The 17,021-nt window shown below is 41.6% G+C and overlaps 1 protein-coding gene, 1 long non-coding RNA gene and 1 pseudogene across 2 annotated transcripts; 1 reads left to right on the forward strand and 2 right to left on the reverse strand.

The window, feature by feature from the left end:
* The first annotated feature begins 372 nt into the window (after nt 1–372).
* On the forward strand, nt 373–4,869 carry LOC110934228 (uncharacterized mitochondrial protein AtMg01280-like). Its single transcript, XM_022177409.1, has 2 exons — nt 373–850; nt 4,781–4,869. Exons 1-2 carry the CDS (start codon nt 373–375, stop codon nt 4,867–4,869), a joined length of 567 nt encoding a protein of 188 aa, XP_022033101.1.
* Nucleotides 4,870–7,458: 2,589 nt separating this feature from the next.
* Nucleotides 7,459–10,917, reverse strand: LOC118491238 (annotated as a pseudogene).
* Nucleotides 10,918–14,397: 3,480 nt separating this feature from the next.
* On the reverse strand, nt 14,398–16,262 carry LOC110935343. The gene is made up of 3 exons (XR_002589056.2): nt 16,231–16,262; nt 15,654–15,719; nt 14,398–14,474 (listed from the first exon to the last, which is right to left on the reverse strand). It is a non-coding gene; the product is annotated as an uncharacterized LOC110935343 (long non-coding RNA).
* Between the last annotated feature and the right edge of the window lie 759 nt (nt 16,263–17,021).

Genomic DNA, 17,021 nt, shown 5'->3' on the forward strand with positions numbered 1-17,021 from the left:
TTGTCCCAACGTTTTATTTAGATAACTATTCGACTAGGGTTTGCCACCCTTGAGTTTTAGGGGCCCTGATCCTGATTCCGTTTGTTCTGAAAATTTTAGGGCTAATGCAGAATTACTTGGGTGTCTTAATTAGGGTTTTCTTATTGACTAATTATCGTCCTAATTATTGATTTTAGTGACAGTTGTTACAGGGGATGATTCTAAGATTGAAGGGGGCGGGGCTGAAGCTTCCTCTTCGGCACCACTCCAGCAGGGGGAAGCTTCATCTCATACCAACCCTACTGGTTCACCATCTTTATCTGAATAATTTCCTATTCTTAGGATGGCATCTCCTGAACTAAAAGAAATGGAAGAACATCTTCTGCACGCGAGATGTCGGGCCCGTCCAATGCCAGACCTTCAAATCCGGCGCCTATTTCTATTTCGATCTCTACTATTTCTCAGGATACCATATGGGACAACCTTGTTCAAAAGAATTTTAGCTTGGAAGCATCCCTCCGTAATCGAGTTTTGCGCTTAAAACATAGTCCCTTTCTTCTGGGTAAGACGGTGGATCAGTATTGGTCTGACATAAAACTAGAACTTGCTGAGGCTCCCTCTCAGAGGGAGTATAACCGATTAATCGAGTTTGAGAATAAGGATCTCCTGATCCGCGAACTCAAACATGAGTCATTAACCCTTTTGAATAAAATGCTAACAGAGTATCCCACATTACAGGAAAAGGCCCCCTACAATCCTGAGGAATGCCTCATAGACTTCTTGAACGAGAAGGAAGAGCTGACCCCGGAATGGGATCCCGTAAAAAAGGACGAGCAAAATATATCATTATTGAAGGATATTCTAAGAGATTGTAAGATACATGGCCCTAAATCCTACTATATAAAAGAAATTCTGGATGCACGCCTACCTTGGGAACGATAAAGGATTGTGCCGGGAGAAAGAGTCTTAGGTTGGGTTTGACGACATACATCTTGGTATAGAATTCACTGAGATTAACTTTAGATATCGCGTTTCCGGTATAGCATTTACTTTTCGATATCCCGCTACTTCTGGTACAGCCTTTCCTGAAACAACCAAAACTGATTAAGAAACAGCAGTCGAAAGAGGCCTTCTTCTGCTTATTTATGGAGTGTTGCTTAGTTTGGCTAAGCCTTATATCCCGTACCTGGCCTTGTGATACTATACTTCCTTTCGAGTGCAACAACCTCCTCACCATCCCTTACTGCTTATGTTCTCTCTTTACCTTTACTTACTGGTGGGGCACCTACAAATCTAGTAGGAAGGCTCGACTTAACGTAGACAGATAATAAATCAATAGCTTTCTCTCCACCATTCCTTCATGAAAGGACTAACCCCCTATCCAACATACTCCATTGCGTAATGAGGGTTTAGGTCTAAGGACAGCTAATGAAAGTATTCAACGAAAAGATGTTTGCTTCAAGGGACAGGCCTTTATAAAATAAAAGGACCAAGACGAGAGAGCCCCTTGGGCAAGCAACCGCACAGCATCCATCCTTACCGTGGCACCATAACGCTAAAAGATTGACACTAGTCCGATTTGAGACTTAGGCTTGTGCGCCCTTAAAGGAGTACAGATAGAGTTGGCTTAATTAAGGGAAAGCAGACTCGCCTGCCACAGCCTAGTTAACTATTGGAATCAGGAGCTTCCGATCCCATCCCTTCAATCACCGTTACTCGATCCGAACTGGAACTGACCTGGAACCGAACTACCACACTACGTCCTGCTGCTGCTTCCCTGGTTTGACTGGAACTATTACTAAATGAGATTTCTGGACCACGTTGATGGTACCAGCTTGAGTGAAGGAAGTTGCAGTAGAAAGAAGAAGGCATCGTTGCCCAACCAATCAGATCAGTCACCGGGGAAAAACGTGGCAAGTCCTGATCTAAAGATGTTGCTTGGAGAAGGGCCTGCTGATACGTATGTTTTGCAATCTTTTCATTCAACAAGGAGTAACTCATAATCTGATACACACTTGATGATGCATCTTTGGTTAGAGGGATGTTCGTTTTGATTCCATCTATGTGCCAGCCGTTACCTTCCTTTCAGATAGGTACTTCCCTGCGTACTATACTTATCTAATTCTAGTTTCAAGCCGGACAGGAATAGGAATCTCGATTTCTTACTAAAGCTAACGGCTTGACTTGGTGTGAAGTTTTCATAGCATGGGCATGGGGAAAAGGACTCTTTGCATGAGTAGGCTGTTTTCAAGAACAGGTTTTACATGAATCTCTAGAAGGGCTTTCTCTGTCTCCTTAGGGTGTAGAACTCATCTCGGGCTACTAAAGAATGGGAAGAAGGTAGCTAGCAGCTTCCATAGCTGTCTGGGATAGGCCACAAGGTGAAGCAGAAGGGAATTCATGGACAAATTAGTTGTTCGGGAGTCAATAGACTGTTCGGAAGTAACTGATCCCACATTAGCATTAGTAAGGGAAGAGAAAGACCTGATTGACCTAAGGCAAGAAAGTGTAGCCCAACCAATAGCAAGTGAATCCGAAGAGCTCTTTTGTGTATAGTATAAAGGGCCTCTTTTCGACATGCATCAGATCCGGGCAGCTAGCCAACAGGTTGTTTTCAAATGTGCACATGAAGAAGAAATGTTGGGGAGATTAAGTGCCTAGCCCTAGCCTTAGATGGAGCAAAGCAGACTGAGGGCATTAACTGAGATCCGATTCCATTCCTTCTCTTTCTGTGGCATTTGTCCTGTCTTCTAAAAAAGTAAATTTTCTATCAATCTTCAGATAGAAGTACACCAAGCTAATCTCACTAGTCTTGACTTTAGCATTCTTTTCTTTCTTTTTAGGGGATATCTTAGCTATTGGATTAACAACATCAACAGGGCAGGAAAGCTGTACCAGGAAGCGAAGGGAATGAAGTAATGGAAAACGAATAAGGAGAAGAATGTAATAACTTTTTTGATAGGGAACGAGCGGAGCCACTCGACCTACGGGATAGGGCGTTAAACAAGGTAGGTAGCGAGAGGGTACATAGCGATGTACTAGCTCAACCGAGAGTCCGCGGGTAGACGAACGAAGTCAATCAACCAAGGGAGTTTTAGTGGAGGTTTGAAACCGCCCGCATTAGTTCAAGTAGTTGGACCACGTCTCAATGGCTTCTTGGACTAGCTTTTGACCTCGTTTCACAGTCAGAGCCTTCCCGTGGCACCCTTCGCCCAAGATTTGAATCAGGAGATTCTTTGCAAGCCTTTTCCCCTATAGAAGATCTCCCTTTTCGAAATGCTGAAAGTTCACTTCACCCAACTCTATACCGAGCTCTTTCTTCCCTGTTTCAGGATCGCTTAGAACAACCGGCTTCTTCACTCGTTGATTCCCAGATCTAAAATGCAAACCGGCTGCTTCGCACACCTCTCTAGCCAAAGACCGGCATTCAAGACTTGAAACCTTCACTTCAGTGGTTGTGTGCCCGAAAGTGCCTTTCTTTCCTTCTTGCCTGGGTTAAGCTCACTTGAGTTGAGCAGTTTAACGTTTCCTGGTTCGCTTTCTACCTTTGTTTTCGTATTAGAATCTCCTATTTCAACCTTCATGCCAAGCAAGCTTCATGCTGAAACTATCTTCCTTCTTTGTCTTTGTGCGAGACTGGGGGAGGAGTTGAGATCCGGTGCACGAAAACTCTTCTAAGAAGGAATGAGTTCCCACCCTTGATTGGTAAAATTGAAGCTATACCCCTAAAGTAGGGTTCTTGCCTTTCCGAGCTAGTTAGAAGTTATGCATCGTGAACTGCAGGGTTTATTGAACCCTCTCTTTCTTGAAACCCTTCTTTCTATTCTCTAATCTCGTATGGCAGCTTTCAGTTCCATCTTCAGTTTCGGGACATTGTTCCTATGCCTCTTTTAAGAGAAGCCCTTATATCGAATAATTCAATACATTTTCGATTTTTATATGGAAATGAGACAATACAGCCGAATTGACAGAAAAGAGTCTGAACTTGTTGATCAACCCTCTTTGTTGAAGTTCCTCCCTTAACAGTCGATCATGCGATCACACTCGATCTTTCCATCCGACTACACTCCCCTACTTCAATGAAAAGGGGTGAGGTTGTCAAATTTCAATGATGTGCCGCTCGTTGGCATCTAGTTCCCATTGCCAGCTAGATGTTAAAGAAGAAAATCAAACATTCTTTATTCTTTGAGGTACCATTCTGACAAAAGAATTGAGAATGTATACTCCGTCGCTATAGTTTCCGCTACCCGATTAGAATTAAGAATAAGGTAGTTTACTTGACTGAGAGGAGAGGAATACATAAAGAGCAAGTTTCAATATTAGGTCAAAATGTTCTTTCAACTTATATTAGTTATTAACTCTCTTTGGGAGACTCACTCAGGAGCAGAACGAGAGTTCTTTGATTTGACTTCAAAAGTATCAATCTCGGAGAAGTGCTTTCGTACCTTTAATGGCCACTGCTAGGGAGGAAGCTTCTACTTTTACTGCTTTCACAGAGATATCCTAAATAATGGTTGACATTTAGGTAGCGTATCACTTAGTTGGGAGAATGGCCCCAATCTCTTTTTGCTGAAGGTGTAGAAGCATTACCGTAGCCTCTTCTGTTGCTTGGCCATTTCAGATCGGAGCAAGGGATTCATGGATAGGTGTGTTTGATGCATTTGACGCCCTCCATGGGGAATTTCAATATAGGTGTGAGAGATCTTCCTTCGGTTCTAGTCAAGTATGGTAGCTTGAGGTCTCCTATTTCACCAGCCCCATTCTCATAGGGGAACTCTAATCCACTTTCATTTAACGACAGGCGATAAAGAAGAGGTAGAAGGGTTTTCGTTTCAGGGTTCTTTTGTGGACAGGCCTTTGCCTGTCGTTGGAGTTAGCGGGGTTGGATAAAACCGGTGCTTTTATCTTAAACGAATTTTCACAGGTGAGTGAGATCGGAGCGATCCTACTTTAGCAAATCCTCCGTTTTTTTACTTGATCCATTGACGCAATCCAAGAGGAAATCAAACCGTGATCGGGCTTGCCAAGAAGGCTCTTGTCTGCTATCTCGGTTCTTTCTTTCAATGAAAGTTGACTAATCTGAAATCGACATTCTTAGATGTCCACGTATATTTTGATGTCAGAGACCACCAATGTGGTTTTGGCTTTAGTAACCTTTACTGAGAATTGCAAAACTATCCCTTGGTCGAAGGCAACAATGAAGTTAACGATTCCAATTAAACGCTAGGCTGTGGTTCCTCAGTTCAGCTAATCCATTACGGGTTTCTGGAAGGCCTTTGAAAAGGAGAGGTTAAAAGAGCCCAATCCAGGTTTAGCTGTCTCAGGAAAGAGTTGCTTAAAATGAGTGTTCGAGGCCCTTTTCAGGCGTGTGCTTCTGATTATAAGGGTGGTTTACATGATCTGCTCGATACTCGAGATTTTGAATGGAATTCAATCGATCTTTAGCGCTAGCTAGAGATGACCCTCTTTGAAGATCTAGCCTCACATGGACTGCAGTGTTGAACTGATTCTAATCCTTAAGCTGATTGGAATCCTTGAATTCGACTAGGGAATAGGTATCATCTCATTTTTCGTCTGATCGTCTGCGTCTCGTGCTTAGCTTCCTACGAGCGGAGGAAAAGAGAAGCCTTTTTTCAAGTAAGTCAGGGAAGGAAGAAACTTCACTGCAGGGGAAAGGCTTATGTCACTCTCAAAAGGAGCGATAGACCAGATGATCAGCAATAACCTGATCTTTTCTATATGAAATTTGACGATCATAGCTTGATTATAGTCTGGATCCCATTATCCTTCTAGAGGAAGAATGGAGTCCAGGTTAGAGGACGGGGGAAGATTTATTCTTTCAATAGGCGTAGCTGCTTCGGATTTTACAAAAGAAAAAGGGAGAAACTCTTCTTATTACGATTACGTGAGTTTTGACTATTTGGATTGGGAAATAGCGCACTTCTCGCATTTAATGTGCCGGAGCGTCCCAAACAAAATAGTTGAAGTTGAGGAAAGGCCTTCACTCGCGCATCCATATGGAGATCAGCCTACAGGCAAATGAGAGTCTATGAGCTTGACTTCGCAAAGTTGACAGGAGAACCCAATGTTCATTTTCACCCGTTACCAAATCATGGGTAGGTTGTTAATGCAGGAACTCGTTTTTCGACGCAAACGAGACTTCTCTGTAGTAAATTTCCACATGAAAGCAATGCAATATTGAAAGTTCTGTTTGAAGCAGAAGTTATCCAGCAGGAGTTCCTTGATCCCGACCTCCAGTATTCTGGATATGATCCCGAAGAAGGAAATGGACCTGCCCTAGCAATCTCTTCAGCTCCTTATTTGTTGTTTATTGTTGGGGCTCGAGCTTCCTGTATAGCTTTAGCTCGATTTTGACGGATTTCAATACCCTTCCGATGAACTAGAAAGCCGAGTCTATTTCCAGGGGTCAGCCCTCAGGCACACTTCCTGAAATCGATGTAGATTCGCTGCTTGCCATTTTTCCTTCTTTTGAGATAGATGTTACGGAGCCCTTTCCCAGATAATCTTTAAGGATAAGGATTAGCCCATGTTTAGGGAATTGGGTTTGTTTTGTTCTTGATCACTGCCCTAAAAGAAAACTTTCGTTCAGTGACATCACAAGGGTTGGTTTGAATGCTTTGGGCAATTGGTAGGTGTCATCCGTCATCCGCACTAGAGCGCTTCTTCTTTGGGTCCATATGGCTAGTAGGGGTAGCATTGACTATTGGAGTGAGCCAATCCTTTCTTTGGTTCTTTATAGCAGATAATAAGTATAAACTCTGGGGGTATGATGCCATTGATTGATGCAAGTCTTTTTCCTTGTGTAAGAGATATTCCATCAAGTTTATAGAGACTGAAAGCTGCCTAAACTGGATCAATATTCAGCCAATCCCTTGCAGCTTTATCTCACTTCTACTTCTCGTGGGGCATTGCGATAGGAATGAATGCCCAGTATACTACTTGAGCCGAGTGATCACAGGTGGGGGGACAAGGTACTCAGCTGTGGAAGGGCACTGCCTCACATTAGTCTTTGTTACTCAGAAGTTGCGTCACTACTTCATGTCCTTCACAGTTCATATTGTGATAAGATGTGACCCAATCAAACACTTAATGTCTCGAGCTATACTATACTCATAGGGAGAGCTGCTCGGCGGTTCCTCACTCTAGCAGGCTATGACATGAAATGTGTAACTCCCAACGCAATGAAAAGTAAAGCCTTAGTTGATTTGCTTGCCCATTTCCCGAGTGGAGAATATGAATATGCACCTCCATCAGAGCAGAACTCTCAGCTGCAATATTGGAGGAAGCCAACAAATTTCAGAAAACTTGCCTCCAATGTAAATTCTACCCATGTCCAGCAGAATGTGCCTTAGAGCATTATATTATATTATGAAGACTTGAGAAAGCCCTATATTTATTGTATTTCTTTTCTAGATCACAAAATCCTCCCCTCTGAAACAAAAGATGTAGTTGGAATAAATAAAAGGGCATTTCGCTTCTTTGCTAAGCAAGGATAACTTTACAAGAAGGGCTATAATGGCCATCCTCTCCACCCCTCGAGAGGATGTGCAGCAGGTTCTCGAGGAAGCCCACGCCCCAGGACATATTGGCGGCGCAAAGATATATGATCACCTGATGACCCTGGGGTACTATTGGCCAACTATGGAGATAGATTCAGCAACATTTGTTAAGAGGTGCAAGGTTTGTCAACTACATGGCAACCTCATACATGCTCCAGCCGTGGAGCTCCCTACCCATTTTAAACTTGTGCCCTCGATTTCATCGGGAAAATAACCACTCCCTCGAGGGGAAAATGTTTCATTTTAGTAGCAACAGAGTTGTTCACCAAATGGGCAGAAGCAGTTTCACTACATCGAGACAAAACTCCTTCAAGTTGAGCCAATGCACTTGTAGCTTTCCAGAGCGCTGCTGAAGTCTGGGCGTACTCCTCGAGATGATAGGTATCAAATCTTGCCTTAGCCACTGCACCCAGCCTGGCATGAACCCATCTCAGATCAAACCCAAAGCACCCCTCCATATCTCGAACGTCCTTCTGAATGTCTTCAAAGACATCAGATGGTACCTCCCCCGTTACATAAGCAAAAAGTGTGAAAATTCTTGGGAAAAGCATGTCTACCGCGTATCCTCGAAGTTCTCTTCTCTGGGGTTGGAAAAAGCTTAAGGGGAAGCTGCCCATCCGTTATAGTTGCTTCAGAAAGAGAAATTGGAAGGTTGGGCGATCTCCTATCCTGTCCGGTCATTGTGGCAAGCGAATCTATTGAGAGATATATTGAGCCGGTAAGCGGGATTGACTTGCCGAATAGTGAGATGATGTCATGAAAAACGGCTGCTCATTTCGTATCTTGAAGAAAGTCAAGCAGGAATAGATGGCCTGCCCCTAGCTCTAACTAATCTCTCCACTTTGATAGCACAGGAGTGCTTGCTTTCATTCCCTGCCACCCGCTTCTATAACTGGCTATTCCTTATCGGCATTTCAAGACAAAATCTTTCATGATCCATCCCGGAATTGATAGAGAATAGTTGGGATATTCAACAGGGAGGGAACAGAAGGGGATGACATCAGAAGTAGGATCGTCGAACGGTCTTCTGGCTCCGTGGCTCCTGACCCTGGAAGATGGGATTCCGAGACCAGGACCCTTTTTCATCACTTCTGCTTGTTGCATACCTTGCTCCACTACTGTACGAATATCATTTCCCGCTGCAGTTTGAGCAGCAAACGGTGTCCCTCTTCTTGTACCCCGGAATCCACAAGTACCGACGGAGGCCCAATAAACCACCCGACCCTTACATCTGTAATAGTCACAATGGTATTGTTAAAGCTTGCTTGAACATGAATAAGTCCTTTTTCTACGTGCACTCTTGCGTGAACCAAGACGTCCATTCTTACGTGAACCAGTTTCTTTTCTTTTCTTTTATTTATTTTCTTTTTCTTTCTTTTTTCTTTTTTTGTTCATTCCGGATAAAACCTCCTTGAAGTATCAACTAATGGGGGAGGAATGAGATTATGCAACCCGTCCTTTCTCTTTTTTTCACAAATAGTAAATTTAGGATCTAATTCGGATATCAGAATACCATATATAACACAAAATTGATCCGCCGATTCCTTCGAATCTAGCCTCCCGGTCTGTCATTATACCTCGAGAAGTATAAATAATTACAATCCCCATCCCACCTAAAATTTGAAGATTTCGTTGATAGTTAGAATAGATTCGTAGACCAGGTCGACTGATCCGTTTTCAATTTTGAAAGGTTCTGTTAGGTTCTTAGTAGTAATCGGCGACCTTTTTTTCTTTTACTTCACAGAGCTTTTCGTCTCCTTAATAGCTGGAAGTTCTCCAAAAGTATGAAAAGCCAGAGGACTTTGTACCATCCATTCCGGTGTGGTTGGATTCTGTTCAACAGCCCAAGGACTTGGAGCGCATCTTTTGTTGTTTCCACTGCTTGAAGTGATTGTTACGACCACGAAGAAACGACAAATCCCAACTACATATATATAAGAGCCAGAACTGCTAAGGGCATTCCATCCAGCGTAAGCATCTGGATAATCTGGAATGCGACGTGGCATACCTGAAAGCCCTAAGAAATGCATGGGAAAGAAGGTCGGATTAACCCCGAAAAAAGTGACCCAAAAATGGATTTGACCTAAAGTTTCAGGATATGTTCGACCAAAGATTTTACCTACCCAATAGTGAAATCCTGCAAATAAAGCAAAAACGGCTCCCATAGAAAGTACATAATGGAAATGTGCAACCACATAATAAGTATCATGTAGAGCAATGTCTAGCCCAGAATTTGCCGGAACTATTCCAGTGAGCCCCCCTATGGTGAACAAAAAGATGGACCCTACAACAAATAACATGGGGGTTTTGTATTGTATCGAACCCCCCCCCCCCACATGGTAGCGATCCAACTAAAGATTTTGATTCCAGTGGGGACAGCTATGATCATGGTAGCTGCGGTGAAGTAGGCACGGGTATCAATGTCTAAGCCCACAGTAAACATATAACAAGAGATCCAGGAACACCTATACTGATCATGGCATAAACCATGCCTAGATACCCGAAGACCAGTTTTCCCGAAAAAGTAGAAACGATATGACTTATGATACCGGATCCAGGCAGAATGGGAATATACACCTCTGGATGACCGAAGAACTGAAAGAGATGCTGGTATAATATGGGGTCTCCCCCTCCAGCGGGATCAGAAAAGGTTGTATTAAAGTTTCGATCGGTTAATAACATGGTAATTGCCCCTGCTAGTACCGGAAGTGATAATAAAAGTGGGAATGCTGTCACTAGAACGGACCACACAAATAGGGGTGATCTATGCATAGTCATTCCAGGTCCACGCATATTGAAGATAGTTGTTATAAAATTGATAGAACCTAAAATGGATGAAATACCAGATAGATGAGGACTAGAAATTGCTGAATCAACTGCTCCTCCAGAATGGCTGGTAATACCACTTAAGGGCGGATAAACCGTCCACCCAGTGCCACTACCCACTTTTACTAAGGCTAGGCTTAATAGGAGCAAGAGACTTGGTGGCAACAACCAGAATGAAATATTATTTAATCGTAGAAATGCCATGTCAGGCGCACCTATCAGAATCGGAACAGACCAATTACCAGATCCACCTATCATCGCCGGCATAACCATAAAAAAGATCATTAAAAAAGCGTGAGCCGTTATTAAAACATTATAAAGTTGATGATTCCCACCAAGAATTTGATCGCCGGGTCATGCTAATTCCATACGAATCAGTACTGAGAAGCATGTGCCCATCACTCCAGCAATGGCACCAAAGATGAAATATAGAGTCCCTATATCCTTGTGGTTAGTGGAGAACAGCCATCGGACCGGATTTGTCATAAAATTGAGATTCTTTCTTGTAGTTCCACTTCTTGCTCGAAAAATGAGGAAAGACTTGTCGGAAATAGGTGGCTTGGTCCGACCAAGAAAGGCATGGGAGTTGTTGGGCATGAAAAAGAGCTTTTCGATCTTGTATCCGCTTGCTTCTATCTATAGAAAGATTCTCCTCTCCAACTGCTGACCTATTCACTACCAAGATTGACCTTAGTATCCGCCTTCATGCTTACACAAATCCTCCTTTTCTCCTTTATTCCCTGTTCTTTTTCCTCACGCTTCTGTTCCTAGGAAATTCGGCTTCCTTATAACATAACCTATAGAAAAAAAGTATTTAAAGAAAGTGTAATATTGGTATAGACTCACGGAGACTAGATTCTATTTTTTGCTGGATCAACTGTGCGGGAACTTGAAATGCAATTAACTAGCAAAAAGTGTGGGTTAAGAGCTGCTGTTGAGGCTCTCTGTTGCAAATCCTTTCTATACGTTATTTTTGATCCAATCTCGCACTTGGTCTGATCTTATTCTTTACTAATGGTTGTTGACTAAAGGATGCATGGGACTCTTTTTTCTCGTTGCTAGGCTTTCAACCAAGTGCTTTTCCATCTTAGGTGAACGAGCTACGATCTCGCAAGGCACTACTGTAGAGCTCTTTAGGCCTGCCGCTGTCTCAATCGATAAACTTTGAAGATTAGCCTACTGAACGATTCTATCTTTTATTTAAAAAAAGAAAAAAAAAAAGAAATTTCCTACTGAACGATAGAGATTATTATTATTTAATTTCAAGATTGATTTTCGTTGTAGAGTTCTCTCTGTCCCTCCGTCCCCCAATTAGCTAGTTGTCCCGTCCGTCGTCCAATCCCTCACTTCGTTTCTGATAGTCCATTAGTAGTCCCTACTGAAAAATCTAGCTGCAATCGAGCTAGCATTGAAATGGAAAAAGTAGAGTGAAAGTAGGACGAGGTCTGCCCTTACACTTCCTGTTAGTAGGAGTGGATTAGTTAGAGTCGGTCCGTTCTCTTGTTTCAGAAGCTAGGGACAAGGCTTCCTCCATCCTATTCAATAGGCTATCGAGCCTAGCCAGATCGGCAGCAGTAACAGTCTCTTTCCCAGGGTCAGACTACTCCATAAGATCAGCAGTCTAGCCCAGTTGCTTCCCTTTTAGGCGCTTCATCTAGTTAAAGAGTGAATTCAGGAGTTCCAGGCAGGCGATAGGGGCTTCGGGGGATAACATGAATCGTATAAGCCTGAACCCTATTAGTTATGTGCTTCCCCCTTCAAGAGCTGGGCTACTACCCTAATCAAGTTCTTCCTAGCGTATAGTATTGGGCAGATTGAGTCTTTCTCTAATATAGTACCTAATAGTTAGATTAAGCATTATGCGCAACTTTGATTATAAAGCATCCCGTTAATCTCTTCTCTTTCTGTCTTAAAGCTTCAAGCTTTTGCCTAGGAGCTCGGATTGCAGTCCTATCGTTAGAAGGCAGCATAGTTGGAATTTCTTCCTGCGGCGAATAAAGGAAGAGAAAGGGCTCTCTAATGCCTTATTTGTATGATATGATGCAAGCAAGGAATCCTATTAGAGTGATGCAAGTCAGCCTATAAGATGAAACCGAAGATACTAAGCCTGGAATCAGTCGCTCTCTTTGTCAATTTATCTTTAGCAAGAAGCCCTGTGAAAGCTATCAGATAATGACTTTATAGAGGTCCCTCGCTGACACGTTCATTTTTCTTTTTTTCATCTCTTTATGATGCTATCTTACTTTAGCCAGACTTCCTGCATTACTGTGATCAAGAGGAAGTGCCAAGGTCTATCCTTTCCTTAAGTTAAGAGTGAAGGACGGATACTGGCTCTTTAGGACTGATAGTAGCTGCTCTTCTGGTAGTATAGCTGGTAGCTCTGCTTATGGTAGCTCTCTTCTTTCTTATGAGAGAGATTCGCAATAGGGGCATTTCTCTGTAAGAAGAAGGCCTGTTACAGCGATCAGATATAGGGGATTTACTTCACCTTGAATCACTATCGAAAAATGGCTTTTTTTCAGCCGCTTTCCTATTTCATTAAGGTAGTTTGCTTACTTAGTGCTTTCGCTAAGGTGACGACTTGAATGAAACTTTCATTGTTGATCAGAGGAAAGGGAAGACCTCGATAAGGAAGAAGAACAAGAGCTACATTGGCAGGACTCTCTGCAAGTGGAAGGCCGCGTAGGGGTTCTCAGGAAGCTCTTTCCTTTATACCAGAAGGAAGATGGTCGAGGAGATCAGTAGCTAGAAAGCTCCTTTGGGAGAGCAAGGTAGCAAAAAGTATATTACAAAGTACATCACTATTAAGTCGACTACAGTAGTCTCATGAGCATGTAACTACATCCCCAAGCTTCAAGAGGAACCAAGGAGAAGAATACTCTGTAGTAGCAGCAGCAGTGGCCGAGCATCAGTCATCAAGTGAATCAGTAGATGCCCGCGCACGTGAGCAGCAATCACTCCATTGCAGCAAGACAAAAGTAGCATATGTCACATGGTAGATCATATCCAAGCAGAGGTGCACAAGAACGAGCACAACTTCACTCAGAACTTGTGACAAAGACTTGGTGTGCATCAGAACACGACTGAAAGCCCTTGCTACTTCTTCATTCCAGGCGAAGCTATCTTTATTCAGTAAATTGGTCAGTGGCTTGCTGATAACCCCATACCACTTTCAAAATTTTCGGTAATAGCTTGTTAAACCCAGAAAGCCTCTCAACCCCTTGACAGTATTGGGTTGTGGCTAGCTCAACATGCTGTCAATCTTGCTTTTATCTGCTGATACCCCTTCACTGCTTACCACATGCCCGAAATACTCTAACCTTGCCTGACCGAAAGAGCATTTCGATTTCTTCACAAACAATTTGTGTTGTTTTAAAGTTTCAAACACTATCCTTAAGTGTTGCAAGTGGCTATCTAGGCTGTCACTGTCAATCAAGATGTCATCGAAAAAAACCAGTACAAATTTCCTCATATAATCCATGAAAACCTCATTCATGAAAGCCTGAAATGAGGCTGGAGCATTAGTTAAACCAAATGGCATAACTATGAACTCGTAATGGCCCTGGTGAGTTTGAAATGCAATCTTGTGTATATCATCTTCAAACACCCGAATCTGATTGGTAACCACTTCTCAAATGAAGCTTTGAAAATATCCTGCTACCATGTAATTCATCAAGCAATTCCTCAATGGGGAATTTCTCTTTCATGGTGATGGCATGGAGTGCTCAATAATCCACGCAAAATCTCCAGGTATTGTCCCTTTTTTTCACTAGCAACACTGGAGACGCATAAGAACTCACACTTGCCCTGAGAATTGTAACACTCATCTTATAGTTTCATTTTATAATCATAAAATAGCGGGCTTTTTAAAACGAAATACATAGCTAACAAAAACTTAGTTAATAAACTAAGATGTACTTTATTATAGCATTTAAACATAGTCAACTAACTAGATTAAAATATTCAACGTTTAGAAGTGTTTACAAAACAACATGTTTTAAACTAGATTAGATTAGCGGAAGCATTCAAAACTTGTGTTCGGTTCTTGATTCCATTGCTTGATCAACATCCACAACAAACGAGCATCACCTATGGTCAAAACCACATTAATCGTTAGTTTTGACATCTTAATATTAAGTAAAAACGAGTTCTATTGCTTAAATAATGAAAAACAAACAAATTACTACCAAACTGTGAGCCACGGTTCAGAACCGTGGCCTACGGTTCACCCAGCTCAAAACAGAACTGCTAGACTGTGAGTCACGGTTCAGGACCGTGACCCACGGTTCGCCCAGCTCCAAACAGAATTGCCAGACTGTGAGTCACGGTTCAGGACCGCGACCCATGGTTCGCCCAGCTCAGCCTTCTTATATTTTTTTTTTCGCTTAATTCCTCATAACTTTTTATTTACATATCCGTTTTAGCCGATTCTTTTTCCTACGCGTCCGTAATTAAATTACCAATGCATCTATCAAGATTATTATATCAAAATTTAGATGTACAGGCAGAAAGTCTATAAATGCCTTATGTATTTATTTGACCCGTTTAGCTTTTGCGTTAACTTAACCACTAACAAATTTTTATGTCCGCAAGACGTATTTACCCAACATCCGGGGCTTATGATCATCGGCGTTTCATTACCAAATCTATGGTTTCACGCTCTTGTAATCCGTCATTGCCAAATGCTATTCGAAACACACCTTTACTGCTTACTAAACAATTATTCGACCCGTTTGGCTCTTTATGGAATCCTCCATTTCTAACTACTACCAAACACTTTCTAATCTAATTTTAACTCATTAAATCAACTAGTGAACATTGTCACTCCAACTAATACCAATCTTTATTCTAAAACACAACTTTGAACGATTACAATATCTAATTTGCATAATGTAACGAAACAAGTTACATACTTGCATAATTCATCAACATTAGTCTCTAACCATAATTACCCATTCCCGGGCTTGTCAACCTTAGCGTATCTCGTCCGTTCCATGGCTTACGCTTTTATAACTCAATTTTTAATGAGTGACCTTTTAGTCACTTCAACACTACAAATTCGACCATTGCTCGACCCGTTTGGTTGTTTAATGGAAACCACCATTTTACAACACACCAAACTTACTCTAACCAATATTTGACCTGTTTATTTATCTAGTGATCTTCATCACTTCAACTAAATACCAACTTCATATATTATACTAGTTTTAAAGTCTACTAACGAAAATACATAATTGAGCATAACATAACGGAACCGTAGTTACGTACCTTTAGAGCGCTCCTTTCAACGCGTGTCTCCACCGGCTTGTCCGCTTGAGGATCCGGATTCCTTGCCTATAGAGTTCAACCATATATTGTTTAGAACTCCTTTCACAACATATCACGCATAATTCATATCATCATTCTAATATGCGTTTTTATTCATAATTTTCTATATTTAGCCTTCTTTTAGGCATTTCAACAAACACCTAAAGGGCATTATTTTACATGGTTCATTATCAAGTTCATAACTTGTTATATAGCCAAAATTAACATCAATCGAACTATTTTATACAAATGTTAACCTCGATAAATCTGAAATCACTTCATAAATATCAGATTACACTAGAACAACAATCAAAATCCTAGTGTTTATCAAGTTTCACAAAACCCATTAATCACCTTCATTGGTGTTCATGGAATTTACTAGAATTAAGCATGATTTCAACATATACTTGTCTAGGGTTTACTCCTAGACACTATATTGTTCCTATTTCATCAATATCTCATACATGCATCAACAATTTTCGAATTCTCTAAGTTCATTCAGAAATTCAACTAGAGATTTCCCATAAAATTCACATACCTTATGACTCCTTTTCAATGGAGATCACTATTCCGTTCTCGGATTTTGATTTGGAATTGATCTTGACCTTCAATTTGTGAGATTTAGCATGAACTAGGGTTTGTAAGGGAACCCTTGGTCGCCCTGTTGTTGAGATCGACCAGGCACACACCTAAGTGTGTGTTTGGTGTGATTAATTTTGTTTTAATCATTCAAGTTTCCATTTCAACAACTTAGGTCCCTTAACTATCATTTGGTTTATATTTTTAGTGTTTTTAACCCACTTATAAGTCACTACAAGACTTTTATCTAACTAGGTTATTTTTAATCCTAGTTAGTTCACTTATTTATTTACCGGTCTTTTATTTAAAATAAAAGATTTACATTTTTGGGGTGTTACAAGAATACCACTTAACATCATCTCCTTGACCTGTTTTTCTATCTCAGCCTTTTGGATGTGGGGGTATCTGTAGGGCCTTACACTCACAGGCTCACTACCAGGTTTTAAGGGAATGTGGTGGTCGTGATTCCTCTTTGGAGGAAAAGGTCAGGTTAGTCGCTTAAGGCTTCAGCTTTACTCAAAGAAAAGACTTGATCCAAGGAACTATACAAGTATGGTGGGAGGGCTAAAGTCTTTCACTTCACAGATCAGATAGAGATCTACTTTTTATTCCATGGCCAGCTCAAGAAAGAGGCAGGCTAGAAAGCATACGATCTGAGACTCTTACCTAAAGCCAGTAGGGTGGAAAGAGGGTCTTAGAGTGCTGGCTAGATGAGATAAAGCATATCAGTAAGCGATTGAGGGACGGCGA

This window comes from Helianthus annuus, chromosome 4, assembly GCF_002127325.2.
Source record: "Helianthus annuus cultivar XRQ/B chromosome 4, HanXRQr2.0-SUNRISE, whole genome shotgun sequence".
NCBI lineage: Eukaryota > Viridiplantae > Streptophyta > Magnoliopsida > Asterales > Asteraceae > Helianthus > Helianthus annuus.

Bases quoted from the DNA above. Each gene is read 5' to 3' on its own strand.
- LOC110934228 (XM_022177409.1), top strand. From the start codon at position 373: ATGTCGGGCCCGTCCAATGCCAGACCTTCAAATCCGGCGCCTATTTCT. The intron at 851-4,780 runs GTAAGATACATG...ATTTAACGACAG, and splicing joins GAAGGATATTCTAAGAGATT to GCGATAAAGAAGAGGTAGAA.